General features: G+C 44.9%; 1 protein-coding gene across 3 annotated transcripts; it reads right to left on the bottom strand.

Moving 5' to 3' along the window:
* Window positions 1–76: 76 nt before the first annotated feature.
* Window positions 77–27,824, bottom strand: RNPEPL1 (arginyl aminopeptidase like 1). Of its 3 annotated transcripts, XM_032803944.2 has the most exons (11): window positions 27,247–27,824; window positions 16,532–16,672; window positions 15,767–15,918; window positions 13,479–13,595; window positions 10,554–10,789; window positions 7,842–7,955; window positions 6,702–6,814; window positions 5,093–5,201; window positions 3,909–4,136; window positions 3,565–3,707; window positions 77–2,576 (listed from the first exon to the last, which is right to left on the bottom strand). In XM_032803944.2, the coding sequence occupies exons 3-11, from the start codon at window positions 15,892–15,894 to the stop codon at window positions 2,304–2,306; spliced, it is 1,461 nt and encodes a 486-aa protein (XP_032659835.1). In that variant the 5' UTR covers window positions 15,895–15,918; window positions 16,532–16,672; window positions 27,247–27,824; the 3' UTR covers window positions 77–2,303. The 3 variants fall into 3 exon arrangements, with proteins under 3 accessions (XP_032659835.1, XP_074924450.1, XP_032659832.1); XM_075068349.1 differs by lacking the exon at window positions 15,767–15,918 and having other exon boundaries at window positions 27,247–27,602; XM_032803941.2 differs by lacking the exons at window positions 13,479–13,595; window positions 15,767–15,918; window positions 16,532–16,672 and having other exon boundaries at window positions 27,247–27,425.
* Window positions 27,825–27,981: the final 157 nt, after the last annotated feature.

Raw genomic sequence — 27,981 nt, forward strand, 5'->3', positions numbered from 1 at the left:
TCTTGTTTCCTCTCAAGTTAACAGTACAAAGCTCACCAACATGTGGCAGGGACACAGTAAGGCAGAAAGGTTAGACATGTCACAAAGCTTAGTTTAATTTGATATTTAATCATAAGGCATCAATGTAAATTAAAAAATTTCCACCAGGGTCATATACATTCTCCCGCAAAATAAAATGCTGTAAAACCAAGGCCTGGTGCTGCAAATGAGGCTAGTGGTCACTGGTTTTAGCCAGGCTGTCACTGCCGGCAGTGGTGTCCAGGATACTAAGTGCCAACAATGGCAATAAAGGAAGTGGAAAGGTCCATTTGCATAAATCAGCCTAACAAGGTAACAATGAACGAAAGGAAAGAGAATTGTACTGAAAACTCAATTGAACAGAAAAGGTTAATACTGTTAAAAGAGCAAAGAGCACAGCTTGGAGATGTCAAGCACCCAAACGCTGATGGTACATTTGGGAAACGACTGTAGTACTATGTAGGCCTGAGTTCATTATTGCTTTATCCCAGGTTGGCCCAGGCTAAGGCAAATGTGAAATCCAACTTCATTTAAGGCCAGAAAAATAGATCAATAACAGCACCTAAATCCCCATCAGTACATGGGTGTAAACTCATTTCATTTGGTGTAATATCTCCCAGGTTCCCTTACTTGCCAGTGCCATGTACATCTTCAAAGCAACACTTAAACAGACGATGTCACATGGAAATCACTTTTAAAATGGGGAGGTTACTAGAGCAGGCATGTCTAACAGGCACTTAGTAACAGCCCCTCTCAGAAAACATAGGCAGGCTTATTTTAAAAACACCCTCTCGTCCAAAAAAGGCAGCTTCCAGCTCAGTTCTCCTTCAGCTGAGACTACTCTGAAGCTTTCACCGTTTACTCACGCTAGTTTACTTGCTACATCAGTCCCAAGAGAGCTGCCAGGCGCCCATGCAGAGGCACTTAGAGACTGCCCACATTTTGGTACAGAAAAGGTTCTTTAGAATCTGCAATGTATTGCCTGTGTTGTGTCATTTATTGAGGCTGCACTAGCGATTCCCAAAGGATTCCCCATGTGTTTATTTTTGATGAGCAACTACAACAATGCTTTGCCCACAGGGAATGGACAGTGAAAATTCTCTCTCTCTTTTTGCTAGTAACAGTCAGGTGTGCCTGGCCAGCGACCCTGGGGAACCACTCTGGGTAAGTGCCTTGGCACTGCACTGCCTTTAGGAGTCAGGGAGCAGACTTGAGTAAACTGGGTTTAGGCTCCAGCGTTTTGCATCCAGAGAAAGGTTGCTTCCCTCATCCCTCTAACAGGCTGTTATTCAGACCAAGGGAGGAAAAAAATGGAAAATAGAATTTTAGCATGGTCACCATCTCCATGGTTGTCTTGCAGGTCCAGTGCACGCAGGTGATTTTTTAAAATTAAATAAAGGTCCCATTTATTATTCCCAAAGGAAAGTAAGTAGGAAGAACACACAGGCCATTTGAAGGATGCAGATGCTCTACATGCCAGGAAACTAATGAGGGTTGAAGCTGGGCTTGTCAAAGGAGTTTAAGGGATTTAGGTTTCCACCTTCCATTGAAATTCAATGGCATTTGGGCACTAAACTCCACTAGCCCCCTTTGAAAATCCCAATCTGTTTGCTTGTCATTCTCAATCAGTGCAAAGGGAGCACAGAGGGTAGGGCTGAGTTAATGGGGAGGATTTTAAATCCTCCATGAGGTTTCTATGCTCTCCATATTTATCCATCAGGAAGAAACCCAGGTGCTTGTTTTAAACTAGATTCTCAATTATATAAGAATTAGTTCTCCACCTTCCAAATCCCACGTTTCTGTCACAGAAAGGAGCACAAGCAGAAAACATGTTCGCCACCACTTCAAATTCTTCAAAGTCTATTCTTCACAGAGCTCTGGCCCAAATCCCCATTCTCCTGCTTCTTGACCCTCCTGGCAACACACACACAAGTATTGTGCGTCACCTCAGATTACTCAACACCAACAACCCAGTCCATAAGAACCCCAAAGAAGAGAACTATCCACTTGTAGAGGGGAAACAACTCCATGAAGTCCCTGTCCATGATGCAATGAATCAAAATATCCATCCCACAGCAGTTCCTGTTCGCATCTGAAAAAGAACCCTGAAACCTGGCAGTGTCACTGTGTTGGGCACTTGAAGGCACATTTGCTTTGTGTCTGGGGACTTTAAAAAAATCCAGTTACAAAAGACTGCAGCTGTAGGGCTGAGGAAAAGGAGGCAACACATTGTATTTTGCCTCTGTCCTGATCTTGAAGCGTCGTGCCTGGCATGAGATGGTGATCTAAGCAGACACGTTAACATCCCTGAGTGAAATGGCACTGTTAGCGGTCTCTGAGGGTTTGTCCTCAAGCACCACAGTTGGTGTGTCTGTGGCAACTGCTGTAGTGTCTGTGGTGGGAAGAGGATTCAAGCCCTGTGTCAAAATCTGCTGAATGGTTTTCCGCAAGTTGGGATGCAGCTGGTTCTGGGTCTGGTAGAAAACTTCTAAGGCAAAGGACTTCAGGGTGCCAGTACAGATGTCCTCATACAGTGGAATTGTGTACATTCGAGACATCTACAATAAAAATAAAACTGGATAACACATAATACACCTCTACCTCGATATAACGCTGTCCTTGGGAGCCAAAAAATCTTACCGCATTATAGGTGAAACCGTGTTATATCGAACTTGCTTTGATCCCCAGGATTGCGTAGCCCCGCCCTCCCAGACAACTGCTTTACCGCGTTATATCCAAATTCGTGTTATATCGGGTGGTGTTATATCAAGGTAGTGGTGTACATATAAAGGTTAAGAGACTCAGCTATGAAAAGAATACACCAGACAGTTCTCCATGACCTAAGATCATAGGCAGTTACTATATTTCTTCAAACTCTCTCTTTGGTAAGACTTTTATCAAATTACTTTAAATCAGCTCAACCTGAGGCCAGATTGGTATCAGTAAGACAACAGGCTTTTCTATGAATGTCTGTCTAAGAATAGTTAATTCCACTGCTCATGCACAACAAATAGTTCAACCAGCAGGCCAAGGGGAAAAGACACAGTGATGAAATGAAACAGCTTTTCACTTCTGCTCAATCAAGCAACTAATAAACCACATCTGATAGGCCTCAACCAAGTCTATGGTCATTTATTCACTGAACAACAAAACTATCACACAGATTGGTATGGGCTGCAGTCTCTGCTCTAGAGAGCCCAGACCCGGCAAAGCAGGACAAGACTGAGGTGGGCAGACTAAGGTTGGGGGTGAGGAGCCAGACTAGAATAGTACAGACTACGCACAGGCAAGTCAAATTATGTCCAAGCCAATCCTTCATCGCAGAAGGAAGGTGCCAAACAGAAATACGGTCAGGACAATGATGCGTTCTCTCACTTCCGCCATCCCCACCCACTAGCAGGTGAACCAAGCTCAGCCCCTTCACAACACACCTGATCTATACTTGGCCAGGAAGCAGAAGTTCCAAGGTCTCTTTCACGTCGCATGTCTCATGCACATGTCTCATGCACTGAGAGGTGCAGTGCTGTTTAATCCAGCAGTTAGTACCTGGTATTCCAAGAAGTGTCGGACTTTGTAAAAATCTGGGTAATAGTCATTTCGGACTACGATCTGCAACCAGCGGATACGGATCTCTGCATTCATGGCGTCCAGCTGAGAGGAGTAACATTCTGAAAGCTTTTTTATCACCTCTGAAGAGAGCACATACACAAAGAAAGAGTTTGTTACTAGAAGATATTTTGGCAAGTTTAAAAGAAATTATACAAAAGTAGATGAAAAACATTAACCTAGGGTGAGGGGCTGTGTGTTAAGAGAGCAAAGTAAGCGATAATATTATTTCCTTCACTGTTTGTACCAGGAACACTTGCCTACTGCTTTGCTCCAGTACTCACCAGGAGGCAACGGTGACCCATCCAGCAATCTGTCCAAAAAAAGCACAGTTTGGAACGGTCTCCATTTAGTGATGTCAACACTGCCAGCAGCAGCAACGGCATCAAGAGGCTCAGTGGTCCAGAGTTTGAAGAGTGTCTCCACTGGTCTGATCAGACTGGATCCCTGAGATAAGTCTGGCTCAGCTAATGGAGGTCCTGTAGCATTGAGCCAACGTTCAAACTCCAGTCCTGGAATGAGGAGCACCGAAAGGGTCAAGCAGGAGTCTCTGCAGCTGACTTGACTGTCTCAAGGCCCAGGACTGCTTCTAGCATAGTTAAAAAAAGTTCTAACAATAGCAACTGTATCAACTTTTAATGGTAGCAACACAGCAGGGAGCAAAATCCTAATATTGATCCTACCAGTCTTAGCTATTTTCTCTGCACTATGTAGCATTTATTGGGTTAGGCTGTTGCTGGCTCCCTTCCAACCGTAACACATCGCTGTCTAATACTAACCCTGATGTCATCTAGTGCTTAGTCACTGTGGTGATGGTAACTCAAAATACCCAAGATGATAATGTTGAGATAGACAGAAAGGAAGATGAGGCATCTTGGATCCAACTTTCTCTCAGACTCCCCTTCATGCACGTCACTTTCTCAGCAATTTTAAGACCTCAGTTCTGACAAAGATTCAAGTAGAGACTAAAACGCAGGTAAGAATTGAGGGAGGGCTCCAGCTCTGTAGAAAGGGGGACAGGTTACTGCCCCACTAGGGGGAACATAAATGATTTCAGATTTATTCCCACTATCAAAAGAAAGACCAGAATAACCTCCTATAATGCACAGAGCCCTGCAAACCCATTTGTAGAATCAATGGCAGGATACAGAAAAGGATTTCATGAATTTCAGGGAAGTATACAGGCTGCAGCTTCACAGTGAGAGATATGTGTATCTAAATTCCACTTCTATTTTAATTATAGAAAACATTTATTTTCTATCCTCTTTCTCTAGCTTTGATGACTGACATTACAAGCCGAGTGATAATGGCAGGAATCACGTTTATAACGGGTTGAATGCCAAAGATGAATCAATAAGGAAGTTTCATTTTCTTCAGATCCAGCATTTCCCTATACACCCTCTAATCCCAGCCTAGGCTGTTATTTCAAACTGTCTTTGCTTAAACAAAGAAACTCTCTCTTTCCCACCTGCTTTGTTGTCAACACTTTGCTCTTTCAGTTCTGGAAAAAAATTCAGGAAGGAATCCAAAAGATCTTGGGCTACAACGCTGGTGAACTTGTATTTCTCAATGTATGCCTGAAACAGAGTGAAAGAGTGAATTACAGTTAGGAAGACAGTGAGAGTTGGTGGGAGAATCATGGAGCCTGATGTGAAAATAGAGATGAGAGAGTGAGAACAGCTATTGGAAAGGGGTTCTAGTATAAAAAGAAGGTGAAAAGGAGGGGAGATCTGTATAAGAAGCTAGGTAAGGGAAGCACCATTGTATGCAGAAAAATGGTGCAGTCACAGAAAGGTTTCCAGTTCAGTATGAACTGCCCTAAGCAAGAGCTCTGCCACACTGAAGTATCAATGGCAAGAGGGGAAGGTTTCAGCGCATTCACAGTTGTGAAAATTAGAACACAACTGACCACCAAGCAGTTCACCAACCGGGTACAGATTACAGGAGAAGTACAGAAGTCTCTGTACGTACTTGATGTATTAAGGAGAGAGAGAAGATGAGTCAGAAGATATTGAGAGAAGGAGACCATAATGAGGTGATAGCAATGTGAAAGTCAAGGAGAGAAAAGTCAAGAGAAGAGCAAATGAGCGTTGTCGTCAGTTTTTAAACACAATTCAGTAGAGACCTCAGTGTATACAGCATTTGCCATAGTGCTGCTGGATACCAAGGCTTCCCCACCTATAATAAAAAGTGCTCTATCCAGGGAGTCCTGATCGCTGGGTTTGCTAGTCACACATGTAAAAACCACAACAAACTAGGGACTCATTAGTAAACTGAAGGTCATCCCAGTGATAACTCAACTATTCCTTGTAGTGTTTTCCACTGAAGCCCCAAACAACAAGTTACAAAGATACACTGATTGTCAGAACACTATTAACTTAGTCATTGGCAATCTCATGACACCCTTTCACAGAATCATAAATTATTAGAGTTAGAAGGGACCTGAGGAGATTATCTAGTTCAACCCCCTGCTCAAAGCAGGACCAATTCCCAACGAAATCCCCAAATGGCCCCCTCAAGGACTGAACTCACAATCCTGGGTTTAGTAGGCCAATGCTCAAACCACTGAGCTATCCCTCCCTGCAGCTTGCAGCTGGAGATGGACAGGAGCCTATCCATGTTCAGTTAGGAGATAACCCAGGAGATACTTTTCTCTTGTCAGAATTAGAGTGATGGCAGTAACGTTCTTCTGCTGTCTCAGACCTAATTGCCTCCCAGTCATATCTCACTCAGGCCATGTCTACACTATGACTTATGTTGGCAAAACGTACATCGCCCAGGGATATGAAAAAAAACCACCTCCCTGAGTGACATAAGTGTTGACAGCATTAAATGGTAGCGCGCACAGCACGTAAGTGGTAGTGAGAAGGTAGTTTTATTAGGTCGACAGGAGAGCTCTCTCCCGTCAGCAGAGAATGGCTACACAAGCGATTTTACAGCAGTGCGGCTGCATCGGTACAGCTAAGCCACTGTAAGTTCACTAGCATAGACACGGCCTTAGCTGCAGTGACAAAACCAGAGACAGTTAGAAACACAGGTGGAAATGTGCACAGCACGAGGTATGTATTCACACTAACTCTGAGGAAGGAGTCGAAGTGTTTGGGGTCTCCACAAAGCTGGGACAGGTAGTGAACAAAGCAGTAGCCTTTCTCGTAGGTGAACAGGTTCATCATATTACTCGGATTCACCCCTGAAAGGAAAAGATAAACGACAGCATTGTAGGGCACTGTAATGCCTGGGACATTATCTAAACTAAGCATAAAATCCCTAAGATTTGAGCCATTTCAAATTCCAGACCAGTCTCTAAGGCCTTTTTCTCAGTTCCATATTCTTCAATGCAAACCTTGGGAACCGCTCAGCATACACAAAGTGCTGCTAATTTCTTTGTCAGAGACTCTTGAGATGCCAACACTTGGCACCTTCAGTATTTTTCAACCTGTACTAAGTTCTTATTTGCATTTTATTTTGTGCCATGGAACACCTAGACTGCAAGACTACTTCTTGGTCTGGTGCTCTGTGTCCCCAAACAAATATATAAACCAAGACAGAAAACCAGCACCAGAAAATAAAACACATCAGGGTGTAGAAATAAATTTAGCTGAGAGAGTAACAACAGATCAGCCTCTAATACTGCAGAGCTGTATCAACAGGAAAGCAAACCATGCATTTTTTATGTGTACATAGATCCCGGTGTGTTCACATGAGTATATACAAATATATGTGCACACCAGGGCATCTAACAGATCAGACTTTCACCTAGGTTGCAAAACAAATCGTTTTCTTTATAACCACTTATTCTGACATGTTCAGATTTTCAAAAGTATTCAGCTTTCAGGGCAAAAATTTTCAGGGCAGAAAGACGATTTGTCTTTGCCCAATTATGCTTATTTTGGAAACTGGGGGGAAAAAAAATCCATTCAAACATCTGAGTTTAGCAAAGGTTAAAAAAAATATCCTTTCTGGAAAAATACATTTTTTTTTAAATTAATTTTTAAGACAGGGCTAGAATGAAAAATGCTAGTGGACTGGCTCCTCACCAAAGGCAAGTTCCTTCATTTATTTAAATTGCTCTTCAAATTAAACTGACTGAAAACATAGGCCAAGATTTTAAAAAACTGGGTGTCCACACTTAGGCTCTTGGGTACATATTCGGGCATTTAAATATATGGGCTGTTTCTTGCAACAGCAACTCCCAGCAGTTCCAGGATCAGCCGTACCTGGCTCCAGCTTAACCTGAAGCTTGCTAACAGGGTTGTCCTCCCCAAGGAGTTTCATCTGTCTGTGGAGGGCATCAAGACGGAATGCAGTCTCCAGGCATGTGAAGGCAGCACCTGCCCCGTGAGAGAGAGAAATTATACACACTATCCAGTTCCAAGCAGATAACTGCCTCTCTGGTACTTGTAAAAGATACGAGTTACTGGAAAGTGAAAGACAAATGTCACAACAGGAGAAAATCAAATGAAAGTACTTTACAGGGAAACTAATCACAGAAATCCCTTGCAATTAGTGAAAAATATTTGCAATGAAAGTCTGAACTTGAAACATTGCATTTCTGAATTCTGGCTACATATCAGCCTGAAACAAAAGGAACTCTTGGAAATAATCAACACAAAAACAACACTAGATTTCCTACCGCAGGCTTTATCTGATTAGATTTTACAAGCTATGCAGAGTGGCACCTGGGCAATCTTTGAATGGGAAACTTCAAAGGAACACATGTGACACAGGAAGTGATATTGGAGTAGAGTAGTGGGCTCTTTTCTTACCGTTCAGTACTTCATCAGTACCTTATCCTGTTTGGGACACTGCTGAAGGGTATGCCGTCTCACAGAGGAGATACAGAAAGACGTTCTGACAAAGTGTGGCTATTAAAGATTCTATTTTGAAGCAGTAAGGGCTTTATGTGTAGTCTCCTAGCCAAATTCTGAATCAAGTTATATCTCCTTCTCTCTCCCCTGTAGCTGAAATTAGGTAAATTATTCTACATTTTCTGTTCCTAATGTCTGTGCAGAACTGCTCTGTGCTGTTAAGGTGCTGCTGCTTTCACCCTACAGCCGGCTGCAATTTTTTGGTGACTGTAGTGATCTCACCTATACCTTCACAGACATAGGGAGGTGTTGGAGAGAGGGCCTAAACGGTAACTTTTGAATAAGAAAATGACTTAAGTCCAGGCCCTCTAAAGGATCTTTCTCTGAAAGGTTTCCAATTCCACTTGCAGGGTCAGCTACACAGGGGCAACGTCGGAGCCTTTCAGCATCTGGAAAGGGCTATGTAAAGAAGGGGGGCAGGAATTAAATGTATCAGGTCCTGGGGAACTTTGGAGGGAAGGAAGAACCAATATAGGAAGGATGAGGGGGCTCCACATTAACCAAACCCTGAGCCCCTCATTCCCGGCAGCACCCCACAGCCCTCACCCCTGCACCCCAACCATCTCCCCCAGCCCTGAGCCCTTCCCACACCCCAAACCCCTCAACCCAAGCTCCGTTGGGTGACAGGCATCAACAAATTTTTTTTTTTTAAGACCCAGTTGAAGAAAAGTTTGAAAACCACTGCACCAGAATACAGATACAAATACTAAATCACAAGATTACCAATAGGTTTATACTACTTGCCTCCTGGTCAGGAAAAGGATATTAGGTAAACAGTGAGGAGGGAGCTCAAAGAGGCAACTAAGTCTAATGAAACAGCAATAACCGGTGACTTTATATATGAATCACACATATCAATTGTCACATCAGGACAACATATAGAGAAGCAGTTTCTCAACACCCTAAACAACTGCTTTTTGCAACAGCTGGTTCTAAAGGAAGGAGAGAAGAAGAGACTGAAACCTGCAAGGACCTTCCTCTTCCTCTCTCTCTCTCTGTGGGGTAGAGTAACGAGTATTGGAAAAGAATAACTTGAACTATTCTTACAAATGATCTTTCACCAATGGAACTGTGACCACTCAGGAAAGACACCTGAGCATTACTGTGGTCTGTTCAAAGCACAATGGCAGTCAAACAAGGGAACAAAAGGTTACAATGGAATCCAAAAGATACTGACAGGGCCGGCGCTTCCAATTAGGCGACCTAGGCAGTCGCCTAGGGCACCAGGATTTGGGAGGGTAGCAATTTGGCGGCGGGGAGTCTTTCCACGCTCTGGGTCGTCGCCGGCAATTCTGCGGCGGGTCCTTCACTCGCTCCAGACCCGCCGCCAAAGTGCCCCAAGACCGGGAGCGCGGAAGGACCCCCTCGCCGCAGAATTGCCGCCAACGACCAGGAGCGCAGAAGGACCCCTGCCTAGGGCGCCAAAAACCCTGGCGCCACTCCTGGATACTGACAAATATTATAATGAATGCCTTTTTGTAAACTGATGACATCTCTTCTCCTAGAGCTCTGTTCTGGTGGCCCTACCTCAAAAAATCAAGATATATGAGTCCAGGAAGGGACAGCAAAAGCAATTAGAAGCATGGCAAGGCTGCTAGGAAAGACTGACTAGAAAGAGACTGTTTCATTTAGAGAGGAAACATATGAGGGGACATGATAGCGGCACATAGAATAATGAACGGAAGAGAGAAGGTAAATTGGGCACTCCTGCTTACCCTCTCTCCTAAAAGGTGGGCAAAGGAAAGCCGATCAAATTGAAAATAGGGATGTAAATACCGTTTAAAAAGTGAACCGTTTAAACGACTAAATATTTCATTTAAACGGTTAACCAATTAAGTGGCTGGGGCCAATCCTGCCAGCTGGTGCAGCTGGGGCTGGTGTGGGGCTGACGGGCCAGTCCGCGCAGGGCCACTGGGGCTGGTCGGCCCTGGGGTTAACAGTTAAGGCGGATTAACCAGTAAGACTAATGCTTACCGGTTAACCAGTTAACATTTTATATCCCCACGTGAAAGATGATAGCATCAGACACACATCAAACAAAAACAATCGCAACATCTATACCATAGGTCTCAGTGGTGATCCGGCGCTGTGCGTACGTGGCCAGCCCCTCGCTCAGCCACATCTCCTCCCACGTGGCGTTGGTGACTGCATTGCCAAACCAGCTGTGGGCAATCTCATGAATGACATCGATGATGAGGAAATCGTCACTCTCCAGAATGGAAGAGATTATGAAGGTCAGGCACGGGTTCTCCATAGCAACAATGGGGAAGGATGGAGGAAGAAAAACAATATCATACCTGGAACAGAGGGAGACAGAGAGAGAGAAGCCAGAGGAGCCAAATTACTTTAATTTATCCAAGATTACACAAAAGCTTTGTTGAAGGAAAGCTTACTTGAGGGTTATTGTGTTTTCCCCATTTAACCTCCTAATCCATTACTTGAGCCCTCTAGTCAATGCACTCCAGGTGAGACTGCAGCAACCCCACGATCTCCCACACCAGGTGATCAGCACTGGCCCATGATCAGACAGCACTGCAATCAGCTTTGGTGGGTAGGAAAGCTTTCCTCCTGCCTACTATTAAAAAAGAAATACAGAAGCCCTGTGTACATAGCTTACCCTAAAGACAAAAGAAATTCCTTCAAAAACAACAGACTCATCTCATAGTACCAAGGCTTCGAGTCAAAGTCAGACTGAACTCCAACAATCAGCTAGAGGGGGTGTAGGCCCCTGTAGTTAAGTGGTGTGGGTCCCCGCTACCCCAAAGAGAGATGAGCCCCTCTGGACACCACAGTGGGCGCAGCTAGGGAGCTCTGAGCCCACCCCCAAGAGGGTCAGGTGTGCCACAGGAAGTATAAAGGCCCAGCCCCAGAGCTCACTGGGAGGGCAGCCACCGGGGAGACTAGACACCTCTGGCCTACCTCCTGGTTGGGAAGCCCCAGTAACCTACGGCGGACCCAAGGGGTGGCCGAGCCTGCCCCAGGCCAGCTATCCCAAGGAACCCATGGAGTTGGACCCCACTGAGGACAGCACCTTGACCCAGGTACCTGAAGAGGGGGAGTCAGGAAGTAGCTCGGGGGCAGCCAACCCTAGTCTGGCTGCAGCACTGCCAGAGCCCATGTGTTGCAGTCAGGATCCCCACTGACGCAGCAGCAGGGCCCCAGGCTGGGACGCAGTGGAGTGGGAGGGCCTGCGTCCTCCTGCTACCCAACCCACTAGTGGCTGTCTCCCCCTCTCCCAGGCCTTCGGACCCAGGGTCTGGGCTCACTGTGTATATACGGTTACTGCTCATCCCCTGCCTGAGGGCCTGAGCACCTGACTCACCAGTGCCCTGCCCTGACCCAGGGTCTGGGCTCACTGTGTATATACGGTTACTGCTCATCCCCTGCCTGAGGGCCTGAGCACCTGACTCACCAGTGCCCCGCCCTGACCCAGGGCCTGGATTGACCACTAACTGTGTTGTTTCTGCCCTCACAAAGGCCGCGGAGGAAGACTCCTGAGGCCGGACTAATTCCCTGCTAGACCTCTTCCTGAACTTAGTGAGGCAGTGTGGGTCCCCGCTGCCCCAGAGTGAGATGAGCCCCAGCTAAGCTCTCTACGAGCCCCCCCCTGCAAAGTGCTGAGTGCCATCAACTCCCACTTCAGTAGAAGATGAGCGCATTTAGCATCTCACAGGTGGCTCTCCACACCTTGCAAGATTGGGCTCCAAGCAAAGTATTGACTCTTACACTTGGCTAGGTGAGGTTCAAGCCCACATTGTCCCAAGGATGTAAAGCAAAAGGAAAAGGAAAGGGTTGGAATGAAGGAAACAGGGAGAGAGTTCAGGCTTAGTACCTAGAGGAAAGAAGGCTGCATAACAAAGTGCTATGGCACGTCTGAAAGATTTCACTACTCCACAAGACCCAGGGTCCAGAAAGCTCCGGTCCTCAACACTGCCCACCCCAATGATCACGAGTACAAATACCAAATGGTGAGAGACAAATGGATTCTCCAAAGCAAAAATAGAAGAGGGAGATTGGGGTATTGCTGTTCTTGTTTTGAATAAATGAAATTTGCTTCCCCCATATTGTTCCTTTTTGCGACATTCTGAATTTCAGAGATTGATGATCTAACCATAACATGAACCATTCCCCCTCCCAAGTGGAATGCTGTGAAAGTTCAAGTAAAGACATTTTCCATTTTAACAAAAATGAGTGCCAGAAAATACAGAAGGAACTTTTATCATCTGTCTTCACACTATTACATAGGCTACACAAATCCAGAGGAAGATAATGTAGCAAAATACACAAACGGTTTAAATACTGCAGGATGACACATGAAGTCAACTGGGACTTAGCAAACATTAGAAAAATAATTTCTCAACTCAGCTGAAAATTCCGAAGTCTCCTGGAAAATATGTGTAAAGAATAATACTGATTGCTACTCACAAAAGAAAAAACACAGAGGCAGCATATGATCTAGAACTGGTTAAGCCTAGCAGAGTCTAGTTAGCCAGACTGTCTGCAGCTTCCTGGAAGGCACTGAACTTTGCCCTTGTGCCACATCCTTTAAGCTTTTGCTGAAGGTCAGTTCTAACCAGCTGAGCTTCACTTTTTATTTTAATGTTTTGTAGTATTTTATCGTGCAGAACTTACAGAGCATGTATTGAGCAGTATATAAGCACACTGACTAGATAACACACTAGATAACATACTATATTTTATATATATGCTGTGTTTATAGCATAATTTTCTTGTAATTTTCTTCTGAAAAATTAAACTGAAAAACAAGCTTGTGTGTTTGATCCTCCACATTGACCTCCATCAAAAGCAGGTCGCCTGCTGAACCAAGACTCTGCAGTCAGTTATTAACTCCACACCATACTCTCCTGAGATGATCATCAGGCCTGCCAGATACAGTGATCCTTATGATGGAGCTCTATGTCCATCTTCTACATTCCTTTACTATATTCCTGTCATGAGTATCCAGAAGAATTCTATTGAACTCACCTTCCCCATATGTAATGGCCATAGAGGTTCTCTGCAGCACTCAGCCAACGCTCCACCATGCCAGACAGCTTGCTGATGGCTGTTGGCAGCAGACAAGGTTCTGCCCACACTCTGCTCCTGTCACAAAGTAGAAAATTGGAGCCAATAATTCAAACAGAATTAATTCCTCTCTCTGAAAGAATAAAACCTCATCTTTCCACTACACTTTTATTTCATATCTGTATTCCAATAGTGAACAGAGAGGTCTCAGGTCAGGATCAGTTCCCCCATTGCATGTACTGTAGTGCAATCTCTTCATCATGAAAGTTGAATTTACAAATGTAGAATTATGTTAAAAAAAACCTACATTCAAAAATAAAACAATGTAAAACTTTAGAGCCCACAAGTCCACTCAGTCTTACTTCTTGCTCAACCAATTGCAAAAAGACAAACATTTGCAGGAGATAATGCCCACTTCTTGTTGACAGTGTCACTGAAAGTGAGAACAGGCGTCCACATGACATGTCACAAGATATTTACATGCCAAATGCCTCAAAGATTCATATGTCCCTTTATGCTTCAACCACCATTCTAGAGGACATGTCCACGCTGATGACGTATTCTGCTCGATAACGATCCAAGCAGTGTGGACCGATGCATGTATTTTCTTCATTTGAGTCGGATGCCACCACCAGAAGGTTGATTTTCTTTTTTGGTGGTTCAAGATCTGTAGTTTCCACACCAAAGTGTTGCTCTTTAAGGATTCTGAAATGTTCCTCACCTCATCCCTCTCTGATTTTGCAAGGCACTTCAGATTCTTAAACTTGGGTCATGTGCTGTAGCTATCTTTAGAAATCTCACATTGGTACCTCCTTGTGTTTGTCAAATCTGCAGTGAAAGTGTTCTTAAAACAGATAACATGTTCTGGGTCATCATCTGAGATTGCTATAACACGAAATATATGCAGAATGCGGATAAAACAGTGCTGGAGACATACAATTCTCCCCCAAGGAATTCAGTCATAAATTTAATTAACACATTTTTTTAATGAGCATCATCTGCATGGAAGCATGTCCTCTGGAATGGTAGCCAAAGCATGAAGGTGCATATGACTGTTTAGCATATCTGGCACGTAAATATCTTGCAACGCCAGCTACAAAAGTTGCCATGTGAAGGTCTGTTCTCACTTTCAGTACATTGTAAATAAGAAGTGGGTAGCATTATGTCCCGTAAATGTGAACAAACTTCTTTGTCTTCGCGATCGGCTGAACAAGAAGTAGGACTGAGTGAACATGTAGGCTCTAAAATGTTACACTTTTGTTTGAGTGCAGTTATGAAACAACAACAAATCTACGTTTGTAACTTGCACTTTCACGATAAAGAGATTGCACTACAGTACTTGATGAGGTGAATTGAAAAATACTATTTCTTTTATCATTTTTAGAGTGCAAATATTTGTAATCAAAATATAAAGTGAGCACTGTACACTTTGTATTCTGTGTTGTAACTGAAATCAATACATTTGAAAATGTAGAAAAACATACAAAATATTTAATACATTTCAATTGGTATTCCACTGCGTTACAGTGCGATTAAAACTGCGATTAATCGCAATTAATTTTTTTAATCAGGATTAATTTTTTTGAGTTAATCATGTGAGTTAACTGCGATTAATCAACAGCCCTAATACTAATAAATAATAACAATAATATGTTAATATAAGATCACGTGCCTAGGAGCCCCAGTCTTGGACCAGGACTCCATTGTGTAGGCAACCTGCGCACGCGAGCTGATTTTCAGTGGCACTCACACTGCCCAGGTCCTGGCCACTGGTCCAGGGGGCTCTGCATTTTAATTTAATTTTAAATGAAGCTTCTTAAACATTTTAAAAACCTTATTTACTTTACATACAACAGTTTAGTTATATATTATAGACTTACAGAAAGAGACAGTCTAAAAACGTTAAAATGTAGTACTGGCACGCGACACCTTAACTTAATTAGAGTGAAGAAATGAAGACTCGGCACAGCACTTCTGAATGGTTGCCAACCCCTGGCGTAGGCGCTTTACAAACCCAGGACAAAAAGGCAGTCTGAAGAGCTCACGCTAAGTACAGCTCCTGCAGTCCGGTTCTGTGGAGTTTCTTTTACCCAAGTAGATCTCCTGCTCTCTGAAAGGTCACAGCTCTCACTCCCAGATGGTAGCATGATATACTGCATTAACCCTTACCCACACTACTGTCCAACCCCCCAACACAGCTTTATATGGACACAAGGAATAAAGTAGAAGCAGCTGGCTGCCAATCTCACCTGGGGCCAACGTCTGCAGAGATAAGGTCCCCTGCCACCAGAGCCACGAGATAGGCAGGAACTGGATATTCCATATAAAACTGGTATACGCCCTCTTGCTCCAAGTAGGTACTTTGGGTGGCACTCATCAACACCTGGATACCCGCGGGTGCCTGAAACACCAACACACATCTACTTAAGCTGGCTCAACAGGCTGAGATGATTGGGCCAAGGGACCAGGCTCATAGATCTTACTTTTCCTGGAAGGATGTAATTTAATGGATGGGAAAACATTTTAGAGAGAGAGAGAGACAGACAGAGTAAAGTCAGATTTTATTTTATTTTTTTAATCCGGATAAGCTGTCTGTGAAGTGACCATGACTAACCCTATTACAGAATGTACATGTGGCTATTGGTGTTCCAGGAGCGCTCACATACCGAGTGGCTCCATCCACCCAAGAGGTCACATCACCTGGTACTGCTCTTTCAGAACTGTGCACTGCCTAGTCATCAATGGGGAGGGTTACCCCTCAATAACCATTGCTGGAAGCTATCACCCAGTCTAATTCTCTCTTTCATAATACGCACTGCAGAACGAATGGTTCCAGAGAACCTTGGCTATTGGAATGCCAGGCCTCGGAGTTGCTTCAAAGTGGCTATGCTGGTTCTGTTCAGAGAGGACCCAAAGTCTCATGTCTGCTACTAGATCACCATTTCTTCTCTCTCATTAGGTGTCACTGGAGCACTGTGTTGTTCCTACCCAAGATTGCCACTGGAGTTACCTACCTTGACTGTAGCTGAATAGCTGCATTTCACTGCTGGTGTGTCAAAGCAGGGAAAGAAGGACCGATTACACACTGAATGGCCCTGGGTGAAGACAAACGGCTTGGCTTTGCCACAAGTTAGCTCTGGGTCCAGCCACCAGATCTGTTGGAATGTCAGATGGAGCAGAGGTGAGCAAGAGGAACAAAACTGATACAAAGGTCAGAGGAGCTGAAATTAAGAGATAAGATATAAGAAATAAGAGATATGCTGAAAGAATCAGAGAGAGAGTTAGTGATTCTTCATTCATACGCTTGGAGTAATGTATATTTCCACTTTCAACAATTTCAGCTGCCATACATTTGCCATGGCCATCCAAATAGAGTAATTTTCTTTCACTATCTGGCTACATAGTGCAGTGCACAGCAAACTGTAACCCCTCTCAACTCAAGCCCTGCAATAACTGGAAAAATGGATTTTCTTGGGGAGTAATCACCTGTCAAACCTGCAAAAAACTATCTCCTTGAGTACAATGCAGTGCAGATGTTACAAAGTAAAGAACATATGGGGTCAGTTGTGCAAGCTTCCAAAAGGAGGTTCAAACAGTGTAAATATCATTATAGGGTGATAAGTAATAGTCAATACGGATTTGTCAAGAACAAATTGTGCCAAACCAACCTAGTATTAATGTAAAATGGATGCATAACTGGTTGAAAAACCTTACTCAAAGAATAGTTATCAACGGCTTGCTGTCAAACTGGGGGACATATCTAGTGTGGCCCAGCAGGGGTCTGTCCTAAGTCTGGTACTATTCAATATTTTCATCAATGATTAGGGTAATGGTGTGGAGGGTATGTTTATAAAATTTGTGGATGACACCAAGTTGGGAAGGATTGCAAGTGCTTTGGAGGACAGGATTAGAATAAAATCAAATGCACAACTACGAATGGAGAATAACTGGCTAGGTAGTAGTACGACAGAAAAGGATCTGAGGGTTATGGCTTGTCTACACTTGCCGGAGGATAGACGCTGCGGTGATTGATGCATCAGCGATTTAGCGGGTCTAGTGAAGGCCCGTTAAACCGAATGCCGATCACTCTCCCATCAACTCCTGTACTCCACCTGATTGAGAAGAGTAAGGAGAGTTGACAGGAGAGCATCTCCCGTCGACGTCGCGTAGTGTGGACCCTGCAGTAAGTAGATCTAAGCTACGCTGATTTGAGTTACGCTATTCATGTAACTCAAATTGAGTAGCTTAGATCAACTTTTCCCTTTAGTGTAGACAAAGCTTCACAGGGGATACAAATTGAATACAAGTCAACAATGTGACGACACAGTTGCAAAAAAACGAATATTCTGGGGTGTATTAACAGGAATATCACATATATGACATAGGAAGCAACTGTTCCACTCTACTAGGCACTGGCGAGGCCTCAGTTGGAATACTGTGTCCAGTTCTGGGCACCGCACTTAAAGAAAAATGTGGACAAATGGGAGAGAGACCAGAGGAGAGCAACCAGAATTATAAAAGATTTTAAAAACCTGATCTAAGAGAAAAGGTAAAAAATCTGGGCACCCTTTAGTCTTGAGAAAAGACAATGGAGAGGGACCTGTTAATAGTTTTCAAATCTGTTAAGGTCTGTCATAAAGAGAAAGGTGGTCAGTTCTTCTTCACATCCACCGAATGTAGGACAAGCAGTAATGGGCTTAATCTGCAGCAAGAGAAATTTAGGCTAGATATTAGAAAAAACTTCCTAACTCTAAGGCGTGGTCTACACTACGCGTTTAAACCGATTTTAGCAGCGTTAAAACCGATTTAACGCTGTACCCGTCCACACTACGAGGCCCTTTATATCGATATAAAGGGTTCTTTAAATCGGTTTCTGTACTCCTCCCTGACGAGAGGAGTAGCGCTAACATCGGTATTACCATATCGGATTAGGGTTAGTGTGGCCACAAATCGACGGTATTGGCCTCCGGGCGGTATCCCACAGTGCACCACTATGACCGCTCTGTACAGCAATCTGAACTTTGATGCAGTGGCCAGGTAAACAGGAAAATCCCCGCGAAATTTTGATACACAGGGTAACAGTTCAAATGAATGGGAGTGAGAATGTGTGGAGAAATTACTGGAAGAACAGTGTATAAAGGTTTCCTGGAAGAAACAGGTCTTAAGGGGAGATTCAATTTGCAAAGAAAAGAATGAATGAAGTGGTGATGGCTATTACCTGGGCTGACACCTGCAAATTCCAAAGCAAAAAGCTTGAGTTTATAACTTGAACTAAATAAAAAAATCTCGCACGGCATAACACAGTGCTTGCGTGATCAAAGCGTAACGGGAAGCCAAAGAACCCAAATGGAACGCTCCATGGGATGGAGGGAGGGGTACTAGAGACTCCAGCTATCCCACGTCACACGACTCAGCAGTCTCTGATGAAGTAATTGCATTCTTTGGTCTGAGCTCCAATGCCTGTAGGGTTCAAACACATGTGCGGCTTGGTTCAGGTAATATCGTCAATTTACTCTCTCTACTCCCACTACACGTGACAGAAAAGGGAAAGAAAATCGTTTCTTGACTTTTTTTCAAATGTCACCCTATTGTTACTGAAATGCTGCTGGTAGAGAACCCACCGATGCTGCAGAAAGTGAAAACCGCAGTATACTGCTCCCTCCCCTTTCCAGTGGCAGAAGACGGACAGTATGCTGGTGCAGTAGGACTGGTAGCCGTCCTTGTTATCAACCCGTGAGTGCTCCTGGCTGGCTTCAGGTGAGGCTGGCCGGGGGCGCCTGGGTGAAAATAGGAATGATTCTCGGTCATTCCCAGTAGATGGTACAGAACAGCTGGTAACCGTCCTCATCATAGCAACTGGGGGCTGAGCTCCATTTATGTGCATTTACTGACAAGGGAGCGTTTCCGTTGAACAAGCTCCCACTAAGGAGTGCAGCTGCTGGACAGCCAGCCGCCGAAATGCTGCCATGAAGAGGCAATGCAAAGAAGTGTTGCCACCGAAATGCCGCTGCTTCAGCGGCGACGTCTCTTGATGATGCCGGTTCTCGGCAGCATTTCGGCAGCTGGTCGTCCGGCGCCCACCACACTCTTCTGGGAACATGAACATGCTATTGCAACAGAAAGGTTGGGGACCACTGATCTAGGTATACTTGGTCCTGCTCAGGAGGATGGACTAGACGCCCTTTCAAGGTCCCTTCCAACCCTACATTTCTATGATCACTGGTCCCCAAAACAGCCCTGATAACTGCAGCACCATTGAAATGCAGCCATCTCTGGGGGGAAATGGGTACACAGCATACACATTATAATCAGAGAGTAGAAAATTTTGGCCAATGACACCAAAGCAATGGGGGGGGTTGTGTTTGGTGGGTTTTTTTTAAATAAAACAGAATGGGCAATGGGATCTTGAGTATCCAGCAAAGCAATCAGCACCTGTTTCTTCTGTCTCACCTGGAATACTCCCATCGTATGCAGGCAGGCTAAGAACTGTATGGAAAGAGAGAGCTCTTGTGTTGCCTCATATTAGCCTCAGAATTATTACTACTGAGTCACTTGGGCGAACTCAGTTAGTTCCAACCAAAATATAAAGGGATAGTAGTGTCTCTTTGGGCCACTTATACTGTAAACAGACCAGTTACTGAATCCAGACTGTGCTGCTACAGGTGCTGGATAGAACCTGACGTAGGGACATAGCCTGGGAGGCACAGACTGGGGAAGGTATAGAGGGGAGTACAGGGAATTAGGGTGAGCAAGCAGGACCTTTTATATATTTTTTTTAAATTTGTTTAAATGCTTAGTCTTTCCTAAATGTTCTAAAAGAAAGAACTTACAACACAGATGAAATCCTCCCCTCCTCCATTATCCACATCCCCGAACCAGGGGAAACACACATGCCTCTGATAGACTTCTAAGGTCTGCAAGAAAGATGCCCCACTTTGGTGCACCTCATAAGCCCTGTTGAAGAAAAGCTCCCCTCCTATAGGCTTTACGCACCAACATGATTTATACTAACAGCCCAGCTAAAAAACAAAAAACACACCACCAAGTAAAGTCGCAAATAAAAAAAATTTTAAAAAACAAAGAACTACAGCTGGATGCGTGTTTCAATGGAGTCCACTTAATGCCCAAAAATTCACATTGCATTATCTTTAAAAAATAAAAGAATGGTGAAAGGATCTAGTCCATTCTTCACTGCCACATAACCCTTCATCATACATTAAATACCCCCCAACCAACTTGTAGCACTCTCTGAACTTTAGATTTGCACAAGTCTATGCAAAAGTAAAGCCAACAAATTAATACATTATAAAATCCTATTTCCTTTTCAAGGATCCATCTCCAATATTCTGTAACATGAACACACTACAATATTACTCAGTACAACATATATATTAGCTGCAACATAGTTAACAATAAAAGGTATAAACTTGCAACGTCTCATACGGTTACATAAACCAATATCGTCTTACAATCAACACATATCCTACTGCAACAGATCACTCCAATCCTGTTCAGAAAAATACCCTGTCTACCCCACCATCACATGCCCCTATGCTGCATGGTGTTACTGAGAGGTGGCTCAAATGACCCCACAAAGAGCCATGCCCCTGCTTGTGTTGCCCCCTGCCCCTGCGATTGGAAAAAAACCTCACTCTTCCCCATAGCCACATCACATATGCTCCTTTCCTTACCACCCAGTCGTGGCTTCCCCATCAGACATTTCCAGGTGTGTGAAATACCCAGCCTCCCCACCTTAGAGAAACAGGGGAGATGGCTGCTTTGTCCAATTCCCTCCACTGAAAGAAAGGTGGTTTCCCACAGTCTGGCTTTCCCTCTCCACATGCACAGAAGAGAAGTGGGGCACTGACAATGCATCTCAAGCTACCAGCGCAAAGCTTCATATTTTACTGAACCAGATAAGCATGTGTATGTATTTGCCATGTGCCCTCAAGGCAGATACCTGTGCTTCCTGCAGTTCTGAAACCTACAGCTGATACTGTGTTTATTATTGGTCAAGCCACTGGAAACACCACCAGTGCCTCGGTTTCTCTGCGGGGTTGGCATTCATACCCGTGGTGAGGAATAGGCTTCTCCATCTGAAACAAGAATCTCAGATCTATAGGAAGCAATTAAACTGCCCATCTGAAATACAGAGGACTTGGGTAAAAGAGAGAGACACTTGGGGAGCAAGGAGTGAAGTGTCACTCAGTGATGCAGGAAGAACTATGACATCTCCAATTGAAATGGTACAGAGGTCAGCTGCTGTCTGAACACAGGCTGACTTTTGTGCTGTATCACAGGAAGGAGGAAATACTAACCGTTTTTATAACCTGAAATGCAAACCCTGGCTTGTCCCATCGTCATGGAAAGAAAACAATAGTGGATGACAACATATTAAATGCCAAGTCAGAGATATGTCACAGCTGGAGATTTGAAGTGTATGTAGAATTTGCTTTTCCTGGAACGGCAAAACGAACATTTTTTTTTTTTGCAGAACATCTCTGGTCCTGAAAGGCTGGGGCTGAATTACCCTCACTTAAACACACTTCACTACTGTATGCAGTCCACATGCCACTAGGGTAGTGCGGTGCTTAACATATGTGCTCCTGGAGCATGAAGGTGGTATACAGAGCATAGTTCCCTAACAGAACACAGCCCCAAATAGGAACAGGAATGCTCTGTGAAAGGCAGATTTAATCTCCCAGCTGACCCTTAAGAGCCATCCACCATAAAAAGATATTGGCTCCTGTCAGATCTGCATGAGGAATAATGGACAGCTGAACATACACGGATAACTAAAGCCAAATAAATAAATGCAACACAATTTCATGTTTCAGTCAGATAGTTCTAGCTTCTCATGCTACCTTACTGCTGATATCTCTACGCTGTATGGAAACATTAATTTATTATTTAATAACACCACGCACAAATGGACTAGGGGCCTCACAGGAAACAGTCCCTGCCCCCCCAAAAATCATTAGCCTGCAAAGAGAAGAGAGCTTGCGAGGAATTTACTAATGTACTGACAATTATAAAGAATGAAAACAAATCACTGCGAACACCGCGTCACCTGTACTTACAGGGTAGTGCTACACCAAAAACAATCAAACAATGGCACCACATTCTCATCACTCCATTGCTCTAGAGCCAATAAGACCGAAAAAGTGTAAGTGGCAGCATATGCTCAGACATTACAGGGCTGAGGAGCAGATGTTCACTGAAGGCATAATTTGGCTTGCAGAGTATTTATGACAATGTTCAGGTTAGAAAACACAATGTGGCTTTGAGATTGTGAAGCAAAGGTGAGACCACTCTCTGCTGCCAACAATATCCTTAGGACACCAGGCTTTGTAACTGTATTTCAACAGAAACAGTCAATGCAATCAGAAACATAGCAAAAAGGCTGCAAGAGAAAAGCACCAGGAGAAAGAACAGCTGCCTCACACTCAATCCAGAAAAAAACAAACCAATGATGATGGGACTGGAGAATCTGGATGAGGGTCTGGACACAGCATCCATGCATTTGTCATCTCCAGACTAGATTACTGCAATACATTGTATGCAAGGGCAAAAGCAGAAGTCCATGCAGAACAAGGCAGATCACATACACAGGATGAGACAATAAGACAGGGGTAGGCAACCTATGGCATGTGTGTCGAAGGTGGCACGCAAACTGATTTTCAGTGGCACTCACACTGCCTGGGTCCTGGCCATTGGTCTGGGGGGCTCTGCATTTTAATTTAATTTGAAATTAAGCTGCTTAAACATTTAAAAAACCTTATTTACTTTACATACAACAATAGTTTAGTTATATATTATAGACATAGAAAAAGAGACCTTCTAAAAACGTTAAAATGTATTACTGGCACGCGAAACCTTAAATCAGAGTGAATAAATGAAGACTCGGCACAGCACTTCTGAAAGGTTGCCTACCCCTGCAATAAGAGATCATCACCCAAGCGCGCTGCATTCTCCACTGATTCTCAGTGCACTTCTAATGCCAACAGTCTTGGCTCAGGATGTAGCTACGTCTGAGACCACATCCATGACCCAAGACAATTCAGCCTGTGGCATAATGGAGCTGGCAAAATCCAGCACAAAGATAAAACATTCTCAGTCAGGATGACGAGACTGTGGAATCAGCTTCCAGAACAAGGATGTAGATCTAATTTACCTTTTCAGTTCTTAGAAGCTACAGCGAGGAGCTCTATAAGAACAACCAAGACAGAATATATATTGTTATATAGTTCATGAGATGACAGCCAGAGATACTCTTTTCTTACTTCTAAGCTGAGCAAATTTGATATGGAGTTCTGGGGCCAATTTTTACTGTCACTTCTCAGGACAAAACCACACTTGAAATATCAGCACATTTAGACCAAAAGGAATCATCACTTTAAGCAGCAAATAGCATATGCAAATCACTCCCGTGGTTGAGTCAAATTTTTAAGTGCCGGGATAATTTTAGATCACTGAGGGTTTTTGCAGAGTTATAATCTATGATAAGACCTAGATACCAGTGTTCACAGTGCTTTAGAAATGCTGTGTGATTAGGTAATGTTATGCCCTATTGCCTGTCACTGTCATGAGAGAATCCCCATTCCCACCCCCTGCTACCACATGCAGCAAATGCACAATTGGCAAAGTGCATTCTGGAGGTTTTTCTTCCATACCATCAGGCATCAAGCAACATCAGAGGCAGGATGATGAAACTGATCTGCTCTGATCATATCAACATGGCAAATCTAATAGGGACCACCAGTTTCATGACATGTTGAGCAGTGGTAATCTGATACAAGCCTACCAGACAATCTGGGCTTGACAGAGACAGATCACAGCAACTAGAAAAAAATTTCTTCGTATTCTGAATTGTAGCCACATTCTCAAGCGACAACATTGCTGTTTATTTTCTGGCATGCTCTAAATCAGGCAGAGAGATGGCTCTTCATGGGATATTTCCAGGATGATCATTATTCCTGACCCAGTAGCAGGGGACTTAATGAGAAAAGTTTTATAGCACCTCAGCTAGAGGTTCTAAAATCAAGATTATAGTGACTTCGTGTGAAGCACTATAGAAAGAGGAATACAGAAAGGAAGGTCCAGTGGTCAGGGTGCTAATCTGAGACCCAGGTTCAATACCCAGCTCTGACACAGGCTTCCTATGTGAATTTGAGCAAGTCATTTAGCCTCTGTGTCCAAAGAGGATAACAGCACTGCTCTACCTCAGTGCAGGTTGTGAGGCGCTCAAGTACTATAGTAATGAATGGGGACCCGATAAATACCTGAGAGAGAATTCTGGTAAATCACTTCTACCTGGAAATCTGATCTTTTAACAAGTGTGTGTGACCTACTATTTGTTGTCTACTAGATTACTTTGCCATAAACTGAGTTTTTCAGGTTTTTTTCCCCTTAGATTTTCTGTCTGACTAATTTTCAGCAATTAAAACAATTACATGAGCTAGTCCCATAACTTTTGTGACTCTAAAGCTAGATGCAGGGCATTATACTAAACAAACAAGCTGAGATAGGTTAGGGTAAATCACATCAGATAAAATGAGCATGTCCATCACATTAGAGTATCAAACTTTTGTGAGTCTCACAAAACCCTCAGGAGATCTTATTACATTTTGTAAGGGGATGCATGCAGACCAACTGAGCAAAGCACCTTCGTATTATAGCCAAATACAAAGAAAACATATACTGTACTTTTCAGTTACAGACAGCTGAATTTAACTTAATTTAATAAAGTCCAGTGATTGCTTAGATATGTTTATTTCCACAATCCCTTGGAATTTCAAGATCAGCTGGGTATTGACTGAAAGTTCAGGGTCCAAGCGGTTACAGAGAATTATAGGAATCCAAATGAACAGCAAAATTTGTAAAGATCTCTCTTTACTGCAGGAAAAAGTTGCTTGTCCCATGCAGATTAGCTAGTCAGGGGCCACCACTAGGTGGGCCTGTTGAGCACACTGTGTGAAACCCAATTAAACACTGCCAAAGCCAGACACATCCAATAGAATGTCTTCCCAAAATATTGGTACATGGCTATTCATGCCTGAGTTGTGTATTAAATGCAAGCATCACAATTCCAGCTCCCTGCTATTGTTATCAAAATGTAACTGGCTAGCTAAGGCCTAATCTTTGCAAACATTTGGCAAAAGTCCACTGTATTCTGGCTTACTAGCAGATACCGGACCTGCTCAGAGGCATTCTGAATGAGGCAGAAAAGGAAAGGCACTGAGGCCAGGTCCACATTACAGACATTTGCTGGCATAGACAGGGGTGCTATGAGGTGTGATTTATGACCAAATACATGTGCCAGCAAAAGCCCTTAGTGTAGATTCAATTATACTGGCAAAACTGCAGCTGGAACTTAAAATAATGCATACCCACAACAAGCAAGGAGTGCTTTGGCAATATAGATACCAATATGGCTATACTGGCAAAGCACTTCTAGTGTAGACCTGTCTGAGTGTACACCACTTGCCAACAACTATGTTAATTTTAAGAGTGTAACTCTGAGCTGCTTATGCCCATAGTGGCAATGAACAGGGGCATCAACTTTTGAGAGCCATAGAAAGAGCAAGCGACTAAGTCAACGCATGTGTTGTAAAAAGCCTTTGTTGCACCCTTCACAGGTTGGTGCTTCAGAAGAGGTCTCATGTTTACTCAGTGTCACATCCTGAGGTATGCCCTTGTTGAGTGAAGAGAGATGTCAAAACACTGAATCAGAAGGAGCAAGCTGAGTAGGAAGGGGAAAGCTGCTGTTTACACACAGACCATCTGGTAATCAGAAAAAATGGCAGGATAACGTAGCAGTGAAATTCTGATTTTCTCTAACACCAGCCCACACGCACACACCAACTTAACAAATGATCAATTATAGGTCAAAAATGAAAAAACGACAATATGAAAATAAGTAACCTCATGATATTAGATAGGGTAGGCACCCCCTCATTCCTACACCTCCACTTGTCTGCTGTCATCTCTCCCAGGGTCAAGCTGTGGCTCATCTAACCTAGACTGCAAGTCCCTCAGACGGGCACTATGTCTTGGTAGGCGTCTGAAGAGCTCCCCACACTTACGACGATACATGGATAACAAGACAGTGAACTGCCAACATGGGAAACCAGCTCCACTGTCACTTCCATGTAATCAAACCACCTACCGCTACCATCAGGGCCGGCTCCAGGCACCAGCTTAGCAAGCAGGTGCTTGGGGCAGCCACTCTGGAGAGGGGCAGCACATCCAGCTATCGGCGGCAATTCGATGGAGGATCCCTCACTCCCGGTCGGAGCAAAGGACCTTCTGCTGAATTGCCGCAGATCCTGATGGTGGCTATTTCTATTTTTATTTTTTTTTGGCTGCTTGGGGCCACAAAACCCCTGGAGCCGGCCCTGGCTACCATCCATAGAAACAAATGCTTCAAAATGACAGGCAAGGCCATTCAGGCTGGGCCCAGACAAAACCCCAGGAGAAAGGTTGTGCTTTGGGGTTTTGTGGGCTGCCAGTGAAGCCTGTATTTCAACCCACACCTTCCGGCAAAAGGAGGGAGAAATCAAGTCCTGGGTCTCTGTACGTCTGGGAAGACAGCGGAGGGCACTGACGATACCTCCTGCCAGACTCCCACCTGGCCGCTGGGATTTTGCTGCTGCCAGGGCACCCGGCCACCCCCTCAAAGAAGGAACAAAGACTGGAGCAAGGCGCCAGGGGCTGAGCGGCTACTTACGGCCGGGCCGTCGGTGGTGGTATAGCGGATGACGATCTGGAAGGGCTGGTGAGGCTGCAGGGCAGCGGGCAGGGAGATGGTGAGGGCGGAGCCATAGTCAGTGAAGGGGTCTACCCTGAAGACGAGCGGGCAGGCGGCTGCGGAAGGGTCGGGGAAGGTGGGGCGGGGAGGGGGCGGCAGGTCGGGGGCGGAGGGGGGAGTCCACGGGAGGGACACGCAGGGGTGGAAGCGGGGTCGCCGAGCTGGGCCTGGGCCCCGGGGCCAGGGCTCGGCACGGGGCTGGCGGGCGCCGAACGAGCGGGGTGGAGGCGGTGGAAGGGGCGGACAGGAGGGAGGAGACGGTGGCGGGCTCGGGCGGCGGCCCGCGGGAAGGCGACAGGCGCAGGCCTCCCCGGCCGTGGCGTCGGCGTAGCCGGCCGAGGAGGACGCGCGAGGGCCGGGTGCGTGTCCAGCCACCAGGGCGCTAGGCCGGGCCCCGCAGGGCGCAAGCCTCAAGCACCAGGCAGCCGCCAGCGCGCGGGCTGCGGGCCGCAGCTCCAGTCCCAGCTGCAGTGGCGGAGCGGAGAAAGAGCTGCGAGCTCGAGCGAGGCCACGTCCAGGCGTGGCTTCCGGCGGGGGCGGCGGCGCCTCGGCCCGGGCGGGGGGCCCTTGCGGCAGCAGCACAGGCCGGGGCGGCCGCGGAGCCGGAGCCGCCAATGGAGCGGAGGAGTGCGGAGCGGCAGGCACGCTATGTGA

The sequence above is a fragment of the Chelonoidis abingdonii genome, chromosome 8, assembly GCF_003597395.2.
Source record: "Chelonoidis abingdonii isolate Lonesome George chromosome 8, CheloAbing_2.0, whole genome shotgun sequence".
Classification (NCBI taxonomy): Eukaryota; Metazoa; Chordata; order Testudines; family Testudinidae; genus Chelonoidis; species Chelonoidis abingdonii.